The 16,444-nt window shown below is 48.7% G+C and overlaps 1 protein-coding gene and 1 long non-coding RNA gene across 16 annotated transcripts in view; one reads left to right on the top strand and one right to left on the bottom strand.

Moving 5' to 3' along the window:
* On the bottom strand, positions 1,677–5,345 carry LOC110387190. The gene is made up of 2 exons (XR_002432428.1): positions 4,912–5,345; positions 1,677–2,586 (listed from the first exon to the last, which is right to left on the bottom strand). It is a non-coding gene; the product is annotated as an uncharacterized LOC110387190 (long non-coding RNA).
* Positions 5,480–16,444, top strand: part of AAK1 (AP2 associated kinase 1) — a 67,417-nt gene continuing 56,452 nt past the window's right edge. For 4 of the 15 annotated variants that reach the window (XM_021374729.1, XM_021374733.1, XM_021374732.1 and 1 more), the window contains exon 1: positions 5,481–6,170. In XM_021374729.1, coding sequence (XP_021230404.1) covers positions 6,008–6,170 — 163 coding nt within the window. In that variant the 5' untranslated portion in view covers positions 5,481–6,007. Of the gene's footprint in view, positions 6,171–7,040; positions 7,066–11,101; positions 11,485–16,444 lie in introns of those variants that run through there. The other 11 variants (XM_021374737.1, XM_021374741.1, XM_021374739.1 and 8 more) reach the window with 8 other exon arrangements.

Consider the following 16,444-nt stretch of genomic DNA (forward strand, 5'->3'; position numbering starts at 1 on the left):
GGCAGCGAGGATGAGGCCGCTCCCCCCCGCTCGGTCCCGACGAGCAGAGAGAGCCGCGAGCACCGCGCGCTGACGCGTCCCGCTCCACGGCACCGCAGCAGCGCAGAACACGCGCGGGAAAAGCGACCGCTCCTGGCCCGGCTGCCGCGGCGCTCGGAGGCGGCTCCGCCCCGACTCGGGCCGCGCCGCTGCGATTCGCAGCCGCGTCCGCAGGCGGTGTGGCCGCGTCAGAGGCGGGATGGCCGGGAACCGCAGCGGAACGCCTTCCTCGCTCTCCCTCCTTCGCTGCTGCGTCGAAGCGCGGGCCCCTCCTCTCTGCGTTTACCGACCGCCAAGGGGTCGAGCAGAAACCTCTCTCAGATCGGCCCGGCGCCTTCCAGAGCAGCGTCCCTTATTTTCGGCGCCGGTGCGCGGGGGATGAGCTCCTCCTGTCGCGCATACCCGGTACCAAAGAGCTTCAGCTCCCATCCCTTTCTTGCCCGACACACGCAGAGGTTTCCCAGTCGGTACACACACATTCAATGCTTCCCCTTATACAGGCTGGATTAGTACTACGGATCAATGATGGAAAAATGAGGAAATAAGTGGTCTATGACCAACGGAGGCCCTTACCATACATGCCCAGGGGGACATTAGCATATATTAATGAGGTCTTGGAAAAGAACAAGTATATATGTTTAGGACTGGGACAGACACTCAGTGGAACCTGTAAATCCAGAGCAGGATTTTCTAGTCCATATCTCGTTCCCAAGATGTGCTCTATCATGCACTTCTAGGAAATGCACATCTGGCGTTGCACAATGCCCCTGAAAATAAAGGCATCTGGTAGGCTCAGACTGTTCTTGCTGTTCCCAGCACTGTCTCTGGAACGTCACATAATGCAGACTCTCTCACACTCCGACTACCGCTGGATTGCAGAGACAGCATGCCATGCCCTGCTTTATATTGTGTAAGAGGATATACCTGAGCAGGGCATGAAGGGGACAACTGCGTGGGAGTGCAAAAACAGGTTGCAGCAGCCTAGAGCAAAAAGTGCCATTCTGCCCCTCCACGTTGTATGTGAGCAGTTCTTATCTGCATCGCAGCTTGTTTGTTCCCACAGCACCTGCCGAGGGTCTTCAGCATCCCCTCGACTCAGAACTGTGCATCGCTGCTAAGACAGCCAGGACTTCTGAAGGAAGGATTACTTTCATAAGGATGATTACTTCTGCCCCTTATAAACCAGCCTAAAACCGAGGAAGGGCTGGGGATTTAGGGCAATGGTTGCCTGCGCTCTATTGCACCTTGCTACAGGAGCTGCTTCCTTCAGGAAGGAGGAGGAGCCACAGGAGCTGTTCTTGCTCTCGGAGAAATTTCCTAGAGAATGTGCAAGAAATTGAAAGAAATCTTTGTCTCTCCTTTGCGCTTCAAGAGCCTCCACCCAGGGCCTGCTCAGCTAGGAAAGGCTGCAGCTACCCCTAAATATTGCAAGCCCATAGCACTGTCTAGCACAGCTTCACTCTCCTGACCGCCCTGAATGAAACTTCTATTGCTGGCACACCTGAAGAGGGTCAAGAATGCACAGCTCCCCCCCGCCCATCACAGTGTTGGAAGCAACACTCACAGTACGCTGTTTTTCTCTTGACAGATATTGTCTGTTTGTCCCATCCATTAATTTAAATCCCCACATTACCAAGGTCTCAAAATATCCAGAGTTTACTCTCACAAATCCTTAAGGCTGCTCTTGGCCATGATCACAGCCTACTGCGACTATTAAAACTGATTACCTTCTGTAAACTGCTAATTGTTGGCTTTTTGCCATATGCTACTGCTGTAAAGTCAAATAACAAAGATTTCAGCGAGGTTTACAACTGCACTGAGGGCTGCTGTATGCAACCAACCATAAAAGGCTGAGCATGCTCTCCTGCCTTTTCTAGAATCACCCAGAAGAGGTCAGTGTTCCCTAACTTTCAGCTCATTCCCATGAAACACTCCCAACCGTGTGTTTTCAGTCAGAAAATGCTGAGCTGTCCGGAAAGTTTGATCAAGAAGGATGCGGCAGTATTAATGTGCTTCTTCCTGGGGATTTGAATGCATTTTGTTAGCAGTAAAGGGAAACTGGGGATCAGAGAGACAGTATGCAGACAAACAGCGCTGCTGACCACATCAGCACAGCTCAAATATTTTTAAACAAACATAATGGGGTTTTAGGAACTAAATTTGGATTTTAGGATTGACAGTATTAGTCAGACTGTTTTTTTTTTTTGTTTGTTTGTTCAGTAGAGCAAATCTACAAGCACACTGGAGTTGCTCCAAGCTTACACAAGGAAAAGTGCTAGACCACGTCTCTGCTGGCAATCAGCGATCAGCTTTTTTACTTAAAGCTTTCAAGCACAGTTCTCTCTGTAGAGAGATGAAGGTCGCTGGGATTGCAGCAGTGCAGCTGAGCCTCGTGATGTCTGGAGTTAAGAATGTCACCAGCTTCTGAGGATTGTCTTCTGCTGTGCTTCTGCTTCCAAAATGGTCACAAAGAGTTTGCGTGCCAGTGGGGAGAACATCAGGGCCCCACAGCTGCATGTGGCTCTGACTCCATTATACCTCAGTGTTCTCAGGTGCATTTAAAAAAAAAAAAAAAAAAAGAAGAAAAAAGTTGTTCTTAGTACCTAGTTAAGGTGTGCAGCACTGCATCTGCAGGCTTTCTGCGTGGCAGGAGGTTTTATCTTGGAATGACTCATTTCCCACTGCTGTACAGAAATGCCCTGTTTTTGGGGGGGAGGGGAATTGTTCCCAGAATTCCCAGAAATCACGGATCATAGCACTCCTTTTGCATTGGGTTTTTTACCTCAATCTTTATAGGTGTCTTGGGATGTTTCACAGATAAGAGTAACTAAAAGGAGAAGAGAAGAGAAGAGAAGAGAAGAGAAGAGAAGAGAAGAGAAGAGAAGAGAGAAAAGAGGAAAGAGAAAAATCCCTACCCAGTAATATTTCAACTGAAGGGCAAGTGACTGTTTTGCAACTAGAAACATATCTGCCTCAGTTTCAGCTGAGATGGAATTGTTTTCATCAGAGTGTCTGGTATGACGCTAAGTTTTTGGTTTCAGGAGAAAAACAACATTGATAATGCACCAATGTTTATAGCTGCTGCCAAGCAGTGCTGTACAAACCCAAGGCCATTTGCAGCGAAGGGCCCAAGGAGATGGGAGGGAGCAGAATTAGGACAGCTGAGTGGAACTGGCCAAAGGGATATCCCATACCACATGACATCATGCAGAAGGAGTTTCGAAGTGGGTGGGAGTTCATCTTTCTCTCTTTTGCTGCTCAGGGGACTAGCAGGGCATTGCTTAGGGGGCAGTGAGCAATTGCTTGTGCATCACTTGTTAAATACATTCATATATATATGTAGTCATAAGTATTCTCCTTTTCCTTTTCTCTATCTTAATAAATAGTTCTATCTCAAACCATGAGTTCTATTTTGTTGGGTTTTTTTTATCCTCCTCTCCATCCCACTGGGAAAGGGGGGAGGGGGCAAGCGAGCAAATGATTGTGGGGTGCTCCGTCAAGCGCGAGGTGAAACCACAACTATATCATATAGACCCAAACCCCAGCTGAACAAGGTTTAATAAAGATTAAAGGCTGTTAAATAAAAAAGGACCACTTTCATATTTCTCTCATGCTTGTGGTAGCTGAATGCAATTCCAATCAGATGAACTTATTAGCATTTTGCAAATGACACTTGAGAATCAGGTACAGCTAGGAGGCACTTCACAGCACCCTACAAACTCTGGGTTAATGACAGCAGTCAGGGAGGCCCTTGGGGCCTGCAGGATCAGGATGCAGAGCATTACATAGAAGAACAGCCGAGATTAAAGATGATGGAAGGGGCATAGATCTAACCATAATAAAGAAGCACAGCTGCTCAGCAGGAAAGCAGCTGTATAGTGATGCACTCTTGCATCACGCCTGCATATTGTATTCTCCCAGTGTATTCTTCAAGGTCTTTCAGTTCAACTGTTTTCATTAAAGTTCTCTTTTTTAAAGCAAAGTCCAGGGTAAACCTTTTTGCAATCCTACAGGGGATGTGTGGCCTATCCCCTTGGGACAGGAGCATGTCAGCAGGATGGCTGTGGTTATTACCTTAATACAGGAAATAAGAGTCATCAGGAAATGCAACTGTAAATGAAAACTGTAAATGAAACTGTAAATGCATTCTGCTTTCCTCTTCTGTCCCACACCTGCCACAGTCAGAAGACAGAATGGCTTGGGTTGGAGGGACCTTAAAGATCATCTAGTTCCAACCCCTGCCATGGTCAGGGTTGCCAACCACTAGATCGGACTGGCCAGGATCCCATCCAACCTGGCCTTGAACGCCTCCAGGGATGGGGCATCCACAACCTCGCTAGGCAACCAGTTCCAGCACCTCAGCACCCTCTAAGTAAAACATTTCTTCCTAACACCTAACCTAAATCTCCCTTCTTTTAGCTTAAAGCCATTTCCCCTTGTCTTATCACTATTAGATTGTGTCCCTTTCCTGCTTGTAAACTCCCTTCAAGTACTGGAAGGCCACAATGAGGGTTCCCTGGGGTGTTCTCTTCTCCAGGCTGAACAAGCCCAACTCCTTCAACCTTTCTTCACAGGAGAGGTGCTCCTGTCTCTGAGCATCTTTGTGGTCCTCCTCTGGACCCCCTAAGGAATGAGAGCCTTGTTTCCGCAGACATTCTTCTTGCAGCCCCAGGTTTTTGTATTCCAGGCTGTAGGATGGGAAAACCAGTTCTTGTCATTTTAATATGTCCCTTGGCTGTTTGAACTCCCAGCTCTGGCCTTTCTGGTTAACACGTGGAAATGCTTTGGCTGGAAAACCTTTATTTCTCTTCATCTCTGAGAAAAGGAACCCAAAGAACACTGCAAGTTTTACAAGATTGAAGCTGAACTCACCGTTCTCTGAAGGTTTGGGGGTCTTTGGATGAGGTGCAGTGCTTCTTATGGACACCCAGCTGCAGGCCTGCACATGGGGGGGAGGAGAAAGGTGGAATTCTGTCCAATAGCCGCCGCTGGGCTGCCAAGCTTAGAGATTTTTGGGTAGAGATGCAGCCCCTCCTCACCCTTTTTTCCCCCCCATTTTAATGGAATATTTTTTTCCCAGACTGGTTGAGGCCTGTCGCTTATCTCTCATGCTGTACTTGGGCTTCTCCAGGGAGGTGCCAGCAGGACCAGCGCACAGACCAACCCTGCGCTTCAGGAGCAGCGCGAGATGTGGAGCTGTTGCTATTATGACATTAAGAAACCAAACTTAAGCGCAGCATTTCGAAAATAAATGTCACCAGCCGCCGGCAGGCTCCAGCGCTGGCACGGCCCCTCGCTGACAGGATCCCGGCCACCTCCGACGGTGCCGCGCTGCCTGCTGGGAGTTGTAGTCCGCGCTGCTGCGGGGAGAGGCGCGGCTGCGGCGGCGGGAACTACAACTCCCAGGATGCAGCGCGGCGCTGTCAGCCCTGCGGGCCGCCATTACTGCCCGCCCTCCTCACTCACAGGGCCGCTCTGCCGCGCTGCGGGGGTGAAGCTGCGGTCTCGGCGGGCCGTGCGTGGACGTCGTAGGGCCGGGGGAGCAGCCGGGCCTTCCTGTGACGGCCATTTCTTGCTCGCCCCGGGGCTGGCGGGGGGCGGTGGCGGGCTCGTTCCCTGACGGGCTCGGTGGGCAGCGATGCGGGCCCCGGGCCCTGGCGGCAGGCGGCCCCCGCCGTGAAGAGCCGGGGGGCTGCGGCAGGCCGGGCCCTGGGCGGGGCGCATGGAGGCGCCCCCCGCCCGCAGAGAGGTACCGCCCGGGGGGGGCAAACCCTGAGGGGGCTGCGGGGCCGCGGGGATAACCGGCTGTCCCCCCCCTCCCCCCTCCGCGGTTTTGCAGGTGTGACCCCCGCTCCTCGCGCGGCCCTCGGAGCCCCCCACCCCCACCCCCCCGGCCTGAAGAAGAATTGGGGCGCGGGGCCTTCGGCAGAGCATCGCCCCCGGAGCTTTCTCAGCTGACTGCTGAGAGATGAAGAAGTTCTTCGACTCGCGCCGGGAGCAGGGCGGCTCTGGGCCCGGGTCGGGCACCAGCGGCGGCGGCGGAGGCAGCGGAGGGCCCGGCAGCGGGTACATCGGCAGAGTGTTCGGCATCGGCCGCCGCCAGGTGACGGTGGACGAGGTGCTGGCGGAAGGTGAGAGTCCGCGGAGCTCCATCGCTCCCCCTTGGCAGGGCTGGGAGGCTTTGGCCTTGACCCCGTGCTCCCGTCTGTCCCTGCTCCCCGTGCATCTCGTTGTCCTTGGCGGTGGCATCTGCAGCTGGTGGCATTTCTGCTTTTCCCGAGCGTGGATTCGGTTTAGGTCTTGTTTTTTAAATGCTTTAGGATCTGCAGGGCTTTCAGGAGCTTCTTACCTTTCCCTTCAGTCATCTGTTCGTTTGGAGGAGATGGTCCTTTATTTAAAGACAGTGGTGGTCTTTCCTTGAACTTTCTTCAGCCCAAGTCCTGTGGAATTTACTTAGGAGTAAATTTCTTGTATGCATTTGTCAGGCACAAAGGTTGGGTAGAGCTGGCTGCAGTCTGGAGTGGGGGTTTGCTGTTTGTGTGCTTTTTCAGAGGGGAGATGGAGATCCCAACTGCATTTTCTTCAAAATAAAACAATGACAGAGCCGAGAATGAGCAGTAGGGATTATAAAACTCTCAGTGTGTGCAGTCCTTGCAGTGCAGCAAGCTGCTGCTGGTGGTTTTGTTTGTTTGTGACCGATGCTGCAGATTTTACTGTCGTTTTACATTCTGCTTGTTTGGACCATAGGGGATCTCATTAATGTCTTTGACTGCCGACCTTAGCCCCGACCTTCAGAAAGATGTTGGCCTCCTTAGACCTGCTCAGCATCCTTTGCAATTTCAATCCAAAGCAGTGTTTTGTTTTGATCTTGTAACTGTGGAGGTGAGGTGGCTGCTCGATGGGAACCGAGTGGGAGGACCTGCGTTGGCTTGTACAAAAAGAGCCCTAAAATGGAAAAGGAACTCTGTGTGCGCTGTAGGTGTTCATGTTTGTGTAGAAGAAAATAGATTTGTGACCATCTTTCAGGTAGGTTCTGGTGCGTGCTGAGCTGAGAGGAGCACCAAACCCAATCCTTAAACTACAACGAGTTCTTTTCCTAACTTGAAATTTGCAATATGGGTTTGCCTTGGCTGATACTTCTAAGGCATCGTTGGCCCTGGAAGCTTTGGAGCTAAATGGGTTAAATCTGAGACGCTGTCATAATGTTGGTGGTTGTGGTGTTGTGGTTTTTCTTTTTTTTTTTTTTTAATGCAGATTGGCCTCATCCTGGTTACGTGGGGAAGCAGAGGCTTTTTTTGCTGATGAATAATCTGTTGGCAGGTTCTTCCCCGGTGCTGGCAGCACGGGGAAGTGAGACTGCTTGTCCCTGGGCTCTCTGCTGCTTGGCATGCCCAAGCTGCAGCCACCAGAGGCGTAGGGTGGTAGCAGAGATTGTGTGGGCGAAGACAATCGTGGAGACATCCTGAAGGAACTGCTGCTTGTGGGGGATTTCCCTGTGACTCCTGGGTCCTTGCTTGGCCTTTGGGGCTGCAAAATCTGCTTGCACAGGTCAAGCAAGGTGTGGCAGGCCTGGGAAATAGGTGCTGTATTCTCCTTTCCTGACCATGCTCAAAGTCAAAGCACTCTTTAGGGGGCTGCTGAAATAAAAATTAAAAGAAAATGCGCTAAGCAGTTATTTTCTACGCAGTGTGGCTGTAGAAAGGTAGGTCATCTCAGGAGACGACATGGGTCATAAGTGCTGCAGCTTTGCATACCTCTGGCCTTTTGGATAGCTGTTTGTGCTCCCTAAGTGCTTGTAAAATACATTTTTTCACTGACTCAGCTGGGGAGTCAAGCCCTGGACTACTGAGGTCTGAGTCCTTGGCTGAAAAACTTATTTTGTGCATACAGTGGATTTTGGCAGTTCAGCAGTACTGAAAAGGCAACTTGTAAAGTCTTGGTTATTGCTGCTAAAAGGAAATTTCCCCTGGGAAGCACTTCTGAGGATGAGCAGAAATATTCTTTCTGGGAAGGGCAGCCTGGTCTAGTGTTAGATATAGAGGTTGGCAGCCCTGCCTGCGGCAGGAGGGTTAGAACTTAATGATCCTTGAGGTACCTTCCAACCCAAGCCATTCTCCCATCTCCATTGCTTTAGAAGGGAGAGGAGGGGCCCGTGTTTTGGTGCAGCAGTGAAGCACAGAGAGCAAATGAGCTGTAAAAGCAGCTGAAAAGAGGGAGTCTCTGAAATAAGGATGGATGATGTAGGGGAGAGTAAGTCGCGAGCCTGAGGAACTGGTTGAACTAGAACTTTTAGCATTAAGGTGTTGGGGTTTACCCCTGTCAAAGATGTGACTGGTGTCACATTCAAGTGTGCTGAGCAATTGTGCTGGAAAGTAATGCTCTGGGCCAGGCTGGGGGTCCTTAATGTGGCACTGAGGCATGCTGGAAGGCAAACGTCTGCATGTGTGCTTCGTCTCTTGGCACAGATCCCCAAAATATCCAGTGCAGTTAGGGGCACCCCACCCCCTAAAAAATGACTGTCTGGATCCTTGCTTTCCTGGGTAGCAAGGAACAAGTCAAGAGCCTTCTTTCTGGAAGGAACCAGATAGAAATAATAGACACTGAGCAGTTGTTTGTCTGTGGTGGGGTAGCGCACATGAATAGTTGTTTTTTTCAATTTTTTTTCTTTTTACATTGTATTCCAGTAGATGATTCTTGGTTAAGTCTTTGTAGCCACTTCCCTCTATTCCACATAAAAAGAAAGATTCCTCTCCAAGTTTTCCAGAGGATTAATAACTGTGGGAGGTCGGTGCTGGTGGCCTTGGAGTTCTGCAAGGCCATGCAGCATCACTGGGGCTCCAGGAGGGCTGAAGGGGTTGTTACTGATATCAGTGTGATTTGTTTCACCCAGCTGTGAGGTGAACGGCCAGGAGGCATCTGAATTGGGGGGGGGGGGGAAGTCAGGCTTCTATCTAGCTGTATCCCTTCTGGAAGGAAACCTGGATGCTGCCTCTTAGTATTTTTTAGGAAAAATCCACCAAAAAATCATCAAACCAGAGCTTGGAGGTGGATGCCTGTGTTGAGCAAGGACCAGGGCAGTGGGAGCATTGAGAAGGTTGTTTTCAGAAATTCGAAATTCATGAAGGAATTGGTGGGGTGTGTGTATGGTGGAAGTAATATAAGCCACCTGTACAGCTCTGAGCTACAGCAAACCAGGTGGGCACTGACAGAGCACCCTGTTCTGGGGGCTGTGTTTTGCATTACTCTACATAACAGCAGGATAGTGGCAGAGTGCTGAGTTGATCCAGGGTATGTAAGTACTGATGGGTGCACGTTCCAGCTGGGCTTGTGTTTGTCTGGTCCTTCTTGAAGCAGAATGTACAGGCTGTATTTCTGGAGGTCTGTGAGAAGTCTCTTCTCCAATTAGTATTATTTTCTGAAGGTGCTACTTGTAGTCTCTTCCCTTTAGGATGGGGGATTGAGGTTTAATAATTACCAGATATTTCTCTGAATTGTTTTCAGGTACTGCTGCTGGCTAGTGTATGTTTCAAAGCATTCAGTGGCAGGTATTAGAAACTAGTGTAAAATAAACTTAAATTTGTCAGCTGTGTCATTACACAGGTTTTAAAGAGATGGCAAAGGCTCCATCGTGGCTTTCTTTAGCAGATCTTAGTGCTCGTGAAGAGCTTGTTGAGTCTGAATGCACAAATTATGTCTGATGGGGAAGGTGACCCCCTGAGCTGCCTGTACGTGTGCTTGGGCTGATTGCAGAGGACTTGTGCTGGCTGCTGCCTGCCTTACCCCCAGTGCTCCCTGTCCCTGGACTTCCTGTGATATGCAGCATCACAATGTGAAGTCACTATCATTCTTCTTCTGCAATAACTTTGACTTTCAGCAAACTCCATCCTAGATAAGTCTTGCAGATTTGCATGATCCTCAACCAATTCCAGAGAGTGGCTGGATTCAAGGCGTCACTTGTGATGTTTGCTTTGTCAGTTATTGCCTTCTGTTTTCTGTCATGGGCCAGCTACCAGTCAGCTGACCACTGACACCTGGATTAGGAATTAACTGTTTCTCCTCTTGGAATGGGACACGTGGTTTTCCTTTTTATACTTTTGCCCTTGCTCTTTTTGTGTACCATGTGCAGCAGGGCTGAGCTCTGCATTGGTGGGTAGGGTGCTGGCTCCTCTGTCTCTTAGCAGTCTGTGGTTTTTTGAGCGTACAAGCCAGGCAAACTGATGAAGAATCCCAAGTGAGTTACTGAGTAAATGTCGAGGCATCCCAAGTGCTTCAGGGCTTTTATCAGCGCAGGTTTTGCTGGAGCAGGGTGTGTGCCATGTCCTTAGCTCTAATCAGAAGAGTGTGAGCGGATTTCAGTGTGTAAGAAGTTGTACAGCCGTGCATTATCTGTGCTCACTTGTGGGTTTCCTGCCATACGTCTGTGAAAGGGTCTGGGGTTGCATATGGGGCAGAGTGGTGTCTTAGGTAGCAGCTCTGTTAGCTAAAAGCACAGAAATTGTCTGTGTTAGCCCAGCAGAGCTATGGGAGAGCAAGTTTCCTGCTGTTGCCTTCCCAGCAGAGTCTTGTGTAGAAAGATGCAAGGTTTGTGATTGAAAGAGTCCTGCCACATCCTTACGAGGTTGTGTACTAAACATTTATGTGGGGTCTTATCAGCGGCAAATACAGGCTTAAAGCATCCAACTCAGATCTTCCAAAAGAGTTCCAGTAGCTGAATATGAACAGGCTGCTAACCTCTGGTTGCAGCCCCGGCAGCGATATTTTGGATCTCAGAACACCAGGTATTCCCACAGTGTTTTTGTTGTGCTGTGGGCCTTATCTCCTTTGCTTAGGAGCTGCCAGCAGTTGAAGAGAGCAGGTGCTGGGTTATAAATGTGCTGAAGACAAGCTGGAATCCGCTGTGGGGTTAGCACTTGCTGCCTTCCAAGCTCCCACACCTGCATTAATCATGGCTAACAGGGGTCAGAACTGATTAGGTGCTGTACATTTGCATTGAGACTGGAAGCTGCTTCCTTTGAAGTTGATTTTTTTTTTTTTTTTTTCAGTGAAAGTGGGGATTTGGACAAACTGTACCCACTGGGATAGCAGCTTGCCAACTGCAGGACTTGCTGCTGCTCTGGAAAATCACACATGATTTGATTTGGTTTGTACTAAGCAAGTGTTTATTCATGTTTCCCGTGTGGAAGGAGACGGGAAGTCTCTGAGCAGAAACATGCTGTAAGCAAGCTGAGCTTCTCATTTGATAACAAGAGGTGACTGAATAGATAACCTTCCCAGGAAAGTATGCCTTCGTTCTTGGGTGAGGATAAGAGCGAGATATCCTTGTGAGAATAACAAGTTAAATCAGATCCCACTGCTGTGCTTCTTTGACAATAGGAATAACACTGCCAGCTGTTTACAAGCATGAGGAAAAGGCTCTGAAAGGCTTAAGTGAAACACAGCTATAAGGTAATTCTCTCTTTGGTGAATTTTTCTCATTGTGGCAACTTTCCCTTTTCTCCTCTTGTGGGAGATACAGGAGTTGCTGTGAAGTGAAGGTTATCATTAGCTGTCTATAGCATGATGCAGTAGAATGGAAGCAGAGGAGAGCTGCAGCAGCTCCTCTAATGTTAGGATCTCTTGGTGAACTGTAGCCAGAGTATCTGAGCCCTGGAACGGTCTCCAGAATTGTCCTTCCGTTCCTTTCGAGGCTGCTGGGAGGTATACCAAGATACGATGGTGAAACAACACAGAATATGTGTGGTCAGGTCCAGAATTATCTCTGGCCTCCCAGCTTGAGTGCCTTAATTGCAGTCTATGTTTTCTTTCAGATGCTCTGTCTGTGTGCATTAAATGGTGTGTTCCTGGCACACGTGTGTGATTTGGGCATGAATTTATGCTTGCTCTGTGGCAGAACCCATGCTGACATCAGGACCCCAGGCCACGTGTCACAGGATTGGATTAAAAGTGAAATGCGTGGTCTTGGGAAGCTATGTAAATGCACAGCTGTCATTCAGACCCTGACCTTTTAGCTTGTCTCCTTCTGTAAGGTAAACAATGCTTGCAAGGTTGACGTGTGCTTTTGCTGCACAGCTCAAATGATGGCAGTGAAATAATCCCAGAGCTTCACTATTGAAGTGCAGTGTGTTCCATGAGAGGGATAATGTGGTGTGGTTCATGCAAGCTTTCCCTGGATGCCAGCTGCTGTTCACTCAGTGTCATGGTAAGCATGATGATATATACCTGTTGTCACAAAAACAGGTGATCTTGTTATTTTCCTGATGCTTTGGCTTGCATGTGGAAGCTGTTCCAACATGGGAATGAGAGCGATATAAAGCTCAGGCTCGAAAGAGCTTTGAAATACTTAAAAATGAACAGAAATAATGAGCGCTCTTGAGAAAAACATTGATGCACAAACCTATTGGTCTCTGTGGCTTCTCCGTGTGGCCTGCCTGAAAAATCAGCGATGCTTTGGTTACCTGCCCTGAGCCTCTGAAGGATTCATTCCTCCTGGCTTCTCAAGTGCTTCAGAAATGAAGAGCTGATCCAGTGCTCAGTCGCTGCTTTGGGGGTGCAGGGTGGGTCCATAGGAAATCCCAGCCTTCTGCCTGCACTGTGTTCGTGTGGAGGTGTTTCTGGCTGCTGCTGTCCCTTGGGCTGTGATCTGCAGAGTCTTTGTGACCTTTCAGAGCATATGTAATTCATCGCATCTTTCACACAGCCAACTTCTTAAACAGGAAAGATCCTTTTAAGTAAAGGAGTGAGAAAAAGCCTCGCGGAGCACTGGTGGGTGGACAGAGTGTGGCCTAGCATAGGGTGCGGCAGAGAGAAAGGGAAGGGATTCTACAAGCTTGGGTCAGGCTTGGTAGCACTGGGTGTGTTCTGCTGGAAGTTAGAGCCTCTCTTTTGGCCTTTACCTGCTGCTTTTAGTGTAGGAGGTGTCCTTACAGGTGGGTAACAAATAAATGAGTTCCCCTTTCTGTTTCTCCACCTGATGACCAATTGTAGTTTGAGCTGTTGCGCTGTCTTTCCTCTTCAGAGAAGTGAAGGCCTCGTGCAACTTGTGGTTCTGTGCATGGTGGTCGTCCTCCTCCTGTGCAAAGCAGGCAGGTGGCTGCTGGAAGGAAAGGTGCAGGAAACAGTTTTACAAATGAGAAACTGAAGCCCATGAAGACTCATTGACTTGATAAGGGCTACGCAGGCAATCAGTGATGAAGCTTTCTACTAAATGTAAATGGAACTCCTTGTCTGGTGCTTTAATCACCGCGTCGTTAATATTCTTGTCACTGAGGAGCTTTCATCGTGGGCTGGGGCCTGGTGTAACGTACAGCAAACCCAGAACAAAGTCTGCCCGTGCTCTGGGAGGTGCCTGGCTGCCCTTTGCCTGTGCTCAGCATCTGCGTGTAGTGCTGAAAGGCAGTCAGTGCCTTGTTTTAGGAGTCAGACATGATAATGAATGCGTGGTGTCTTCTGATGATCTGCTGTTACTCAGAGACCACATGAAATGCACAAGCTCAACCTTGCTCACATAGCGTTCAACAGAACATGTGACAGGATTAAACATGCATTGGATTTCTTTAAAATTAAAAGTGTGCTATTTTTGGAGCGGGCAGATGGTGGGTTTGTACCTTTTGCTTTTGTTTTTAAACTTAACAATGTGTGAAGGGCTTGCTTTGTACCTTTTGTCACCGAGCAGGCTGGAAATGTATACAGCAACGTATTACAGGCGAGTTGGGTTTCTCATGCAGTTACATAATTTCATTTGAGCTGGTGAATTAAATCCCTCATATTATGAGATTTATGAGTAACAGTCACAAGACTGCAATTTTGGACCCCTGCAACCCCTTCCTGTGCTGGGCATCTGACGCACAAACCTATTCACATCTTCCCCTCCTCACCAACGTGTATGTGGAAAAACTCTCAGCTGTGTAGGGCTGATTTTTTAATTCTTTTTTTCCCTTCTGCTGCTGCTGAATGATGACTGCTGCGTGCTCCTGAGTGTAACTGGTGGTTTGAAGTCCCTGAGAGCTCCTGGTGTGTAAATACCACTCCCCATCCTTGGCATGTGCTGAGGAGTTGAGAAGTTCACTGCTGTCTTGAGGGCTTGATCAGCATAACCTACAGGAATATTATGTAATCCTCAACTGGTGTTCTGGGGTTGTTCATTGAGATGGCACTGCTGTGGCTTGAGAGCATACCTGTGGTCAGACTGGAGACGTCGAAGTCTGGCTTCCCAGAAGAAACTTGTTTAAAGCAAACCTGTGTATGCTGTTGTGGAGCCCTTACAGTATGACATAGGTTGTAAGCTAGAGTACGTGTTAGTTTCCTCTTGTCCTCCATGCTGCTTTGCTTAGTAGAGATGTCTGGGTGCTACCATAGTAATCAAAATTCCAAAGTGCCTCGTCTGTTGCCATGAGCCCTTTGTGGATCCTTGCAAAATTCCTTCTCACTTGCAGTTTGCTGTTACCGTGGCACATAAGGGCTCCAGAAAGTCCAGTGTGGCTGGCCCTGACAAACAAGTCCAGTTAAACAGTCCTTGCTTTCTCCTTCCTCTCCAGCTCCATACAGTGTCTGCTCAGCCAAGCCTGTTGCTCTTTCCCATCCTGTCAGTGGGATTCTCCACTTCCTTGCCTCTCTGGTGAAGCTTTTCAACTGCATGCAATTGCAGCAGCCCCGTACTGGCTATGCAGTTCTGGTCACATTCACCCAAAAGTCATGCTCTGCAGCATGTTTATGCCATTGCTAATTTCTCATGGAGGTGAACAAGGTCTCAGATGCTATTAGCAGCTGCTTGCAATAATAGCAGCTGAAATGTGCTTTTTGAGGGCTGACTGATAACAAGTGATTTTTTTTTTAAGCTGTGAGTTATTCATGACCCATTAATTTTTATTTATTCTAAGTCTTGCAGTGGAGGTTCACCCACTAAAATTGTCACAGCAGAGAGGAACTGAATCTGCTTTGCCAAGTAATCTACTTCAGGCACTGTGTCTTGCTGCGCAGTAATACAACACTGCTCCACCAGTTTTGAGTTTCCAAGTCTGCCTGTCAAAGGAGGAATCAAGTGGATGCACAAGGCTGCCTAGCAAACCTACCCCCATGAATCCCCAAACATGCTTTCTGCTTTGCAGCCTAGTGCAGTTCTGTAGCCTTTGAGAACTATTTCTCGTGGAACTGCTACTGCAAATACCTAAATAAAAGATGTAATAACCCCAAGTGTAAGCTGCCCAGGCTGTGAACTGACAGCGTTCTGGGTGGGTGCGTAGTGTGAGAAACTATTGCTGCCCTTGGATTAGAGCTTTGCAATAGGGAATGCTGTTAATGCACAGGAAGAATCTTGCCATTTGATTACTTCAGCCATGGTGGCAGGGATGAATTTACTTTTGTTTTTCTTTCTTATTATTCCCCCTCTTTCTCTGTTCCCTTGTGACTTACAGGTTCCTTTTTTGACCTTCTGCAGGGAGTTGGCTGGAGATGAGGGATTATCACCTTGGGGAGAGCGATGGACCTTGACGGCCTGTTGTGTGATAACGGTGCTGGGAAAAAAAATTGTGGAGAAACGAAGTTAAACGGTTTTAAATCTGGACTATCAAAACACAGGGAAGTGAGGGAGAGGCAGCTCAGCTTTTCCCAGTGCTGTCAGTGCAGTGAAAATGCTTCTGATACGTTTTGAGGCTGTCTTCATTTGTGAGTGTTGTAGCTAATAAATGTGCATCCCCCAAATCCCAAAGAGCCCTAGTGAACTAGTCTTACTGAAAATGAGGGGAGGTAATGACCACGTTTCTATTCTGCATTGGGTGACTCTTCTGGTTGCATTGTGCTGCACAGTTCATTGTAGGCACTCCTGGCCACGACTGCCACGCTGACATTAACTATGACACTCTGTGTATTTAAAAAGCATGCAGGAGAGGGTGGAGCCTGTACATCTAAATCTGGCTTGTCATGGCCTAGTTATTGCAGCACTGACACTGAGAGCCCTGTCATGGTGCTGTAATATTGGATAATCACGTTAAGATTCTCAGCTATGATAAGTGTGTGTAAGACTAACCAAGTCCCTGCTTTACTCTTGCTGAGAATCTGGCCCATCAGCTCGGTGAGTTTAAGCCTTTGTTTTACCTTGGGAGAAGTCCTATGTTAAATATGTTAGATGCTCTATTAAGGGTTGTCTGGTGGTATTTAAAGACCAGAGCTGAAGTAATGCTGTGGCTGGAGCTGTGAGAGCTGCTGCTTTCCTGAGTTGGCAGTGAGAGGAGTCCCTGGAAAGTGGGGCTTGTGCTGTGCACCTTGTGTTCTTTGCTTTGGTGGAGAGCGTTGTCTAATGGATGTGTGACACTGGAGATACTGCTGCAGCTTTTTTCTTCCCCCTCACCCCCCACCTCTCACTGAACCAGTTGTGCAGTGGTTAGGGTTTGCACCCTGCACGAAGCTCCAT

This window comes from Numida meleagris, chromosome 21 (genome assembly GCF_002078875.1).
Source record: "Numida meleagris isolate 19003 breed g44 Domestic line chromosome 21, NumMel1.0, whole genome shotgun sequence".
Lineage (NCBI taxonomy): Eukaryota > Metazoa > Chordata > Aves > Galliformes > Numididae > Numida > Numida meleagris.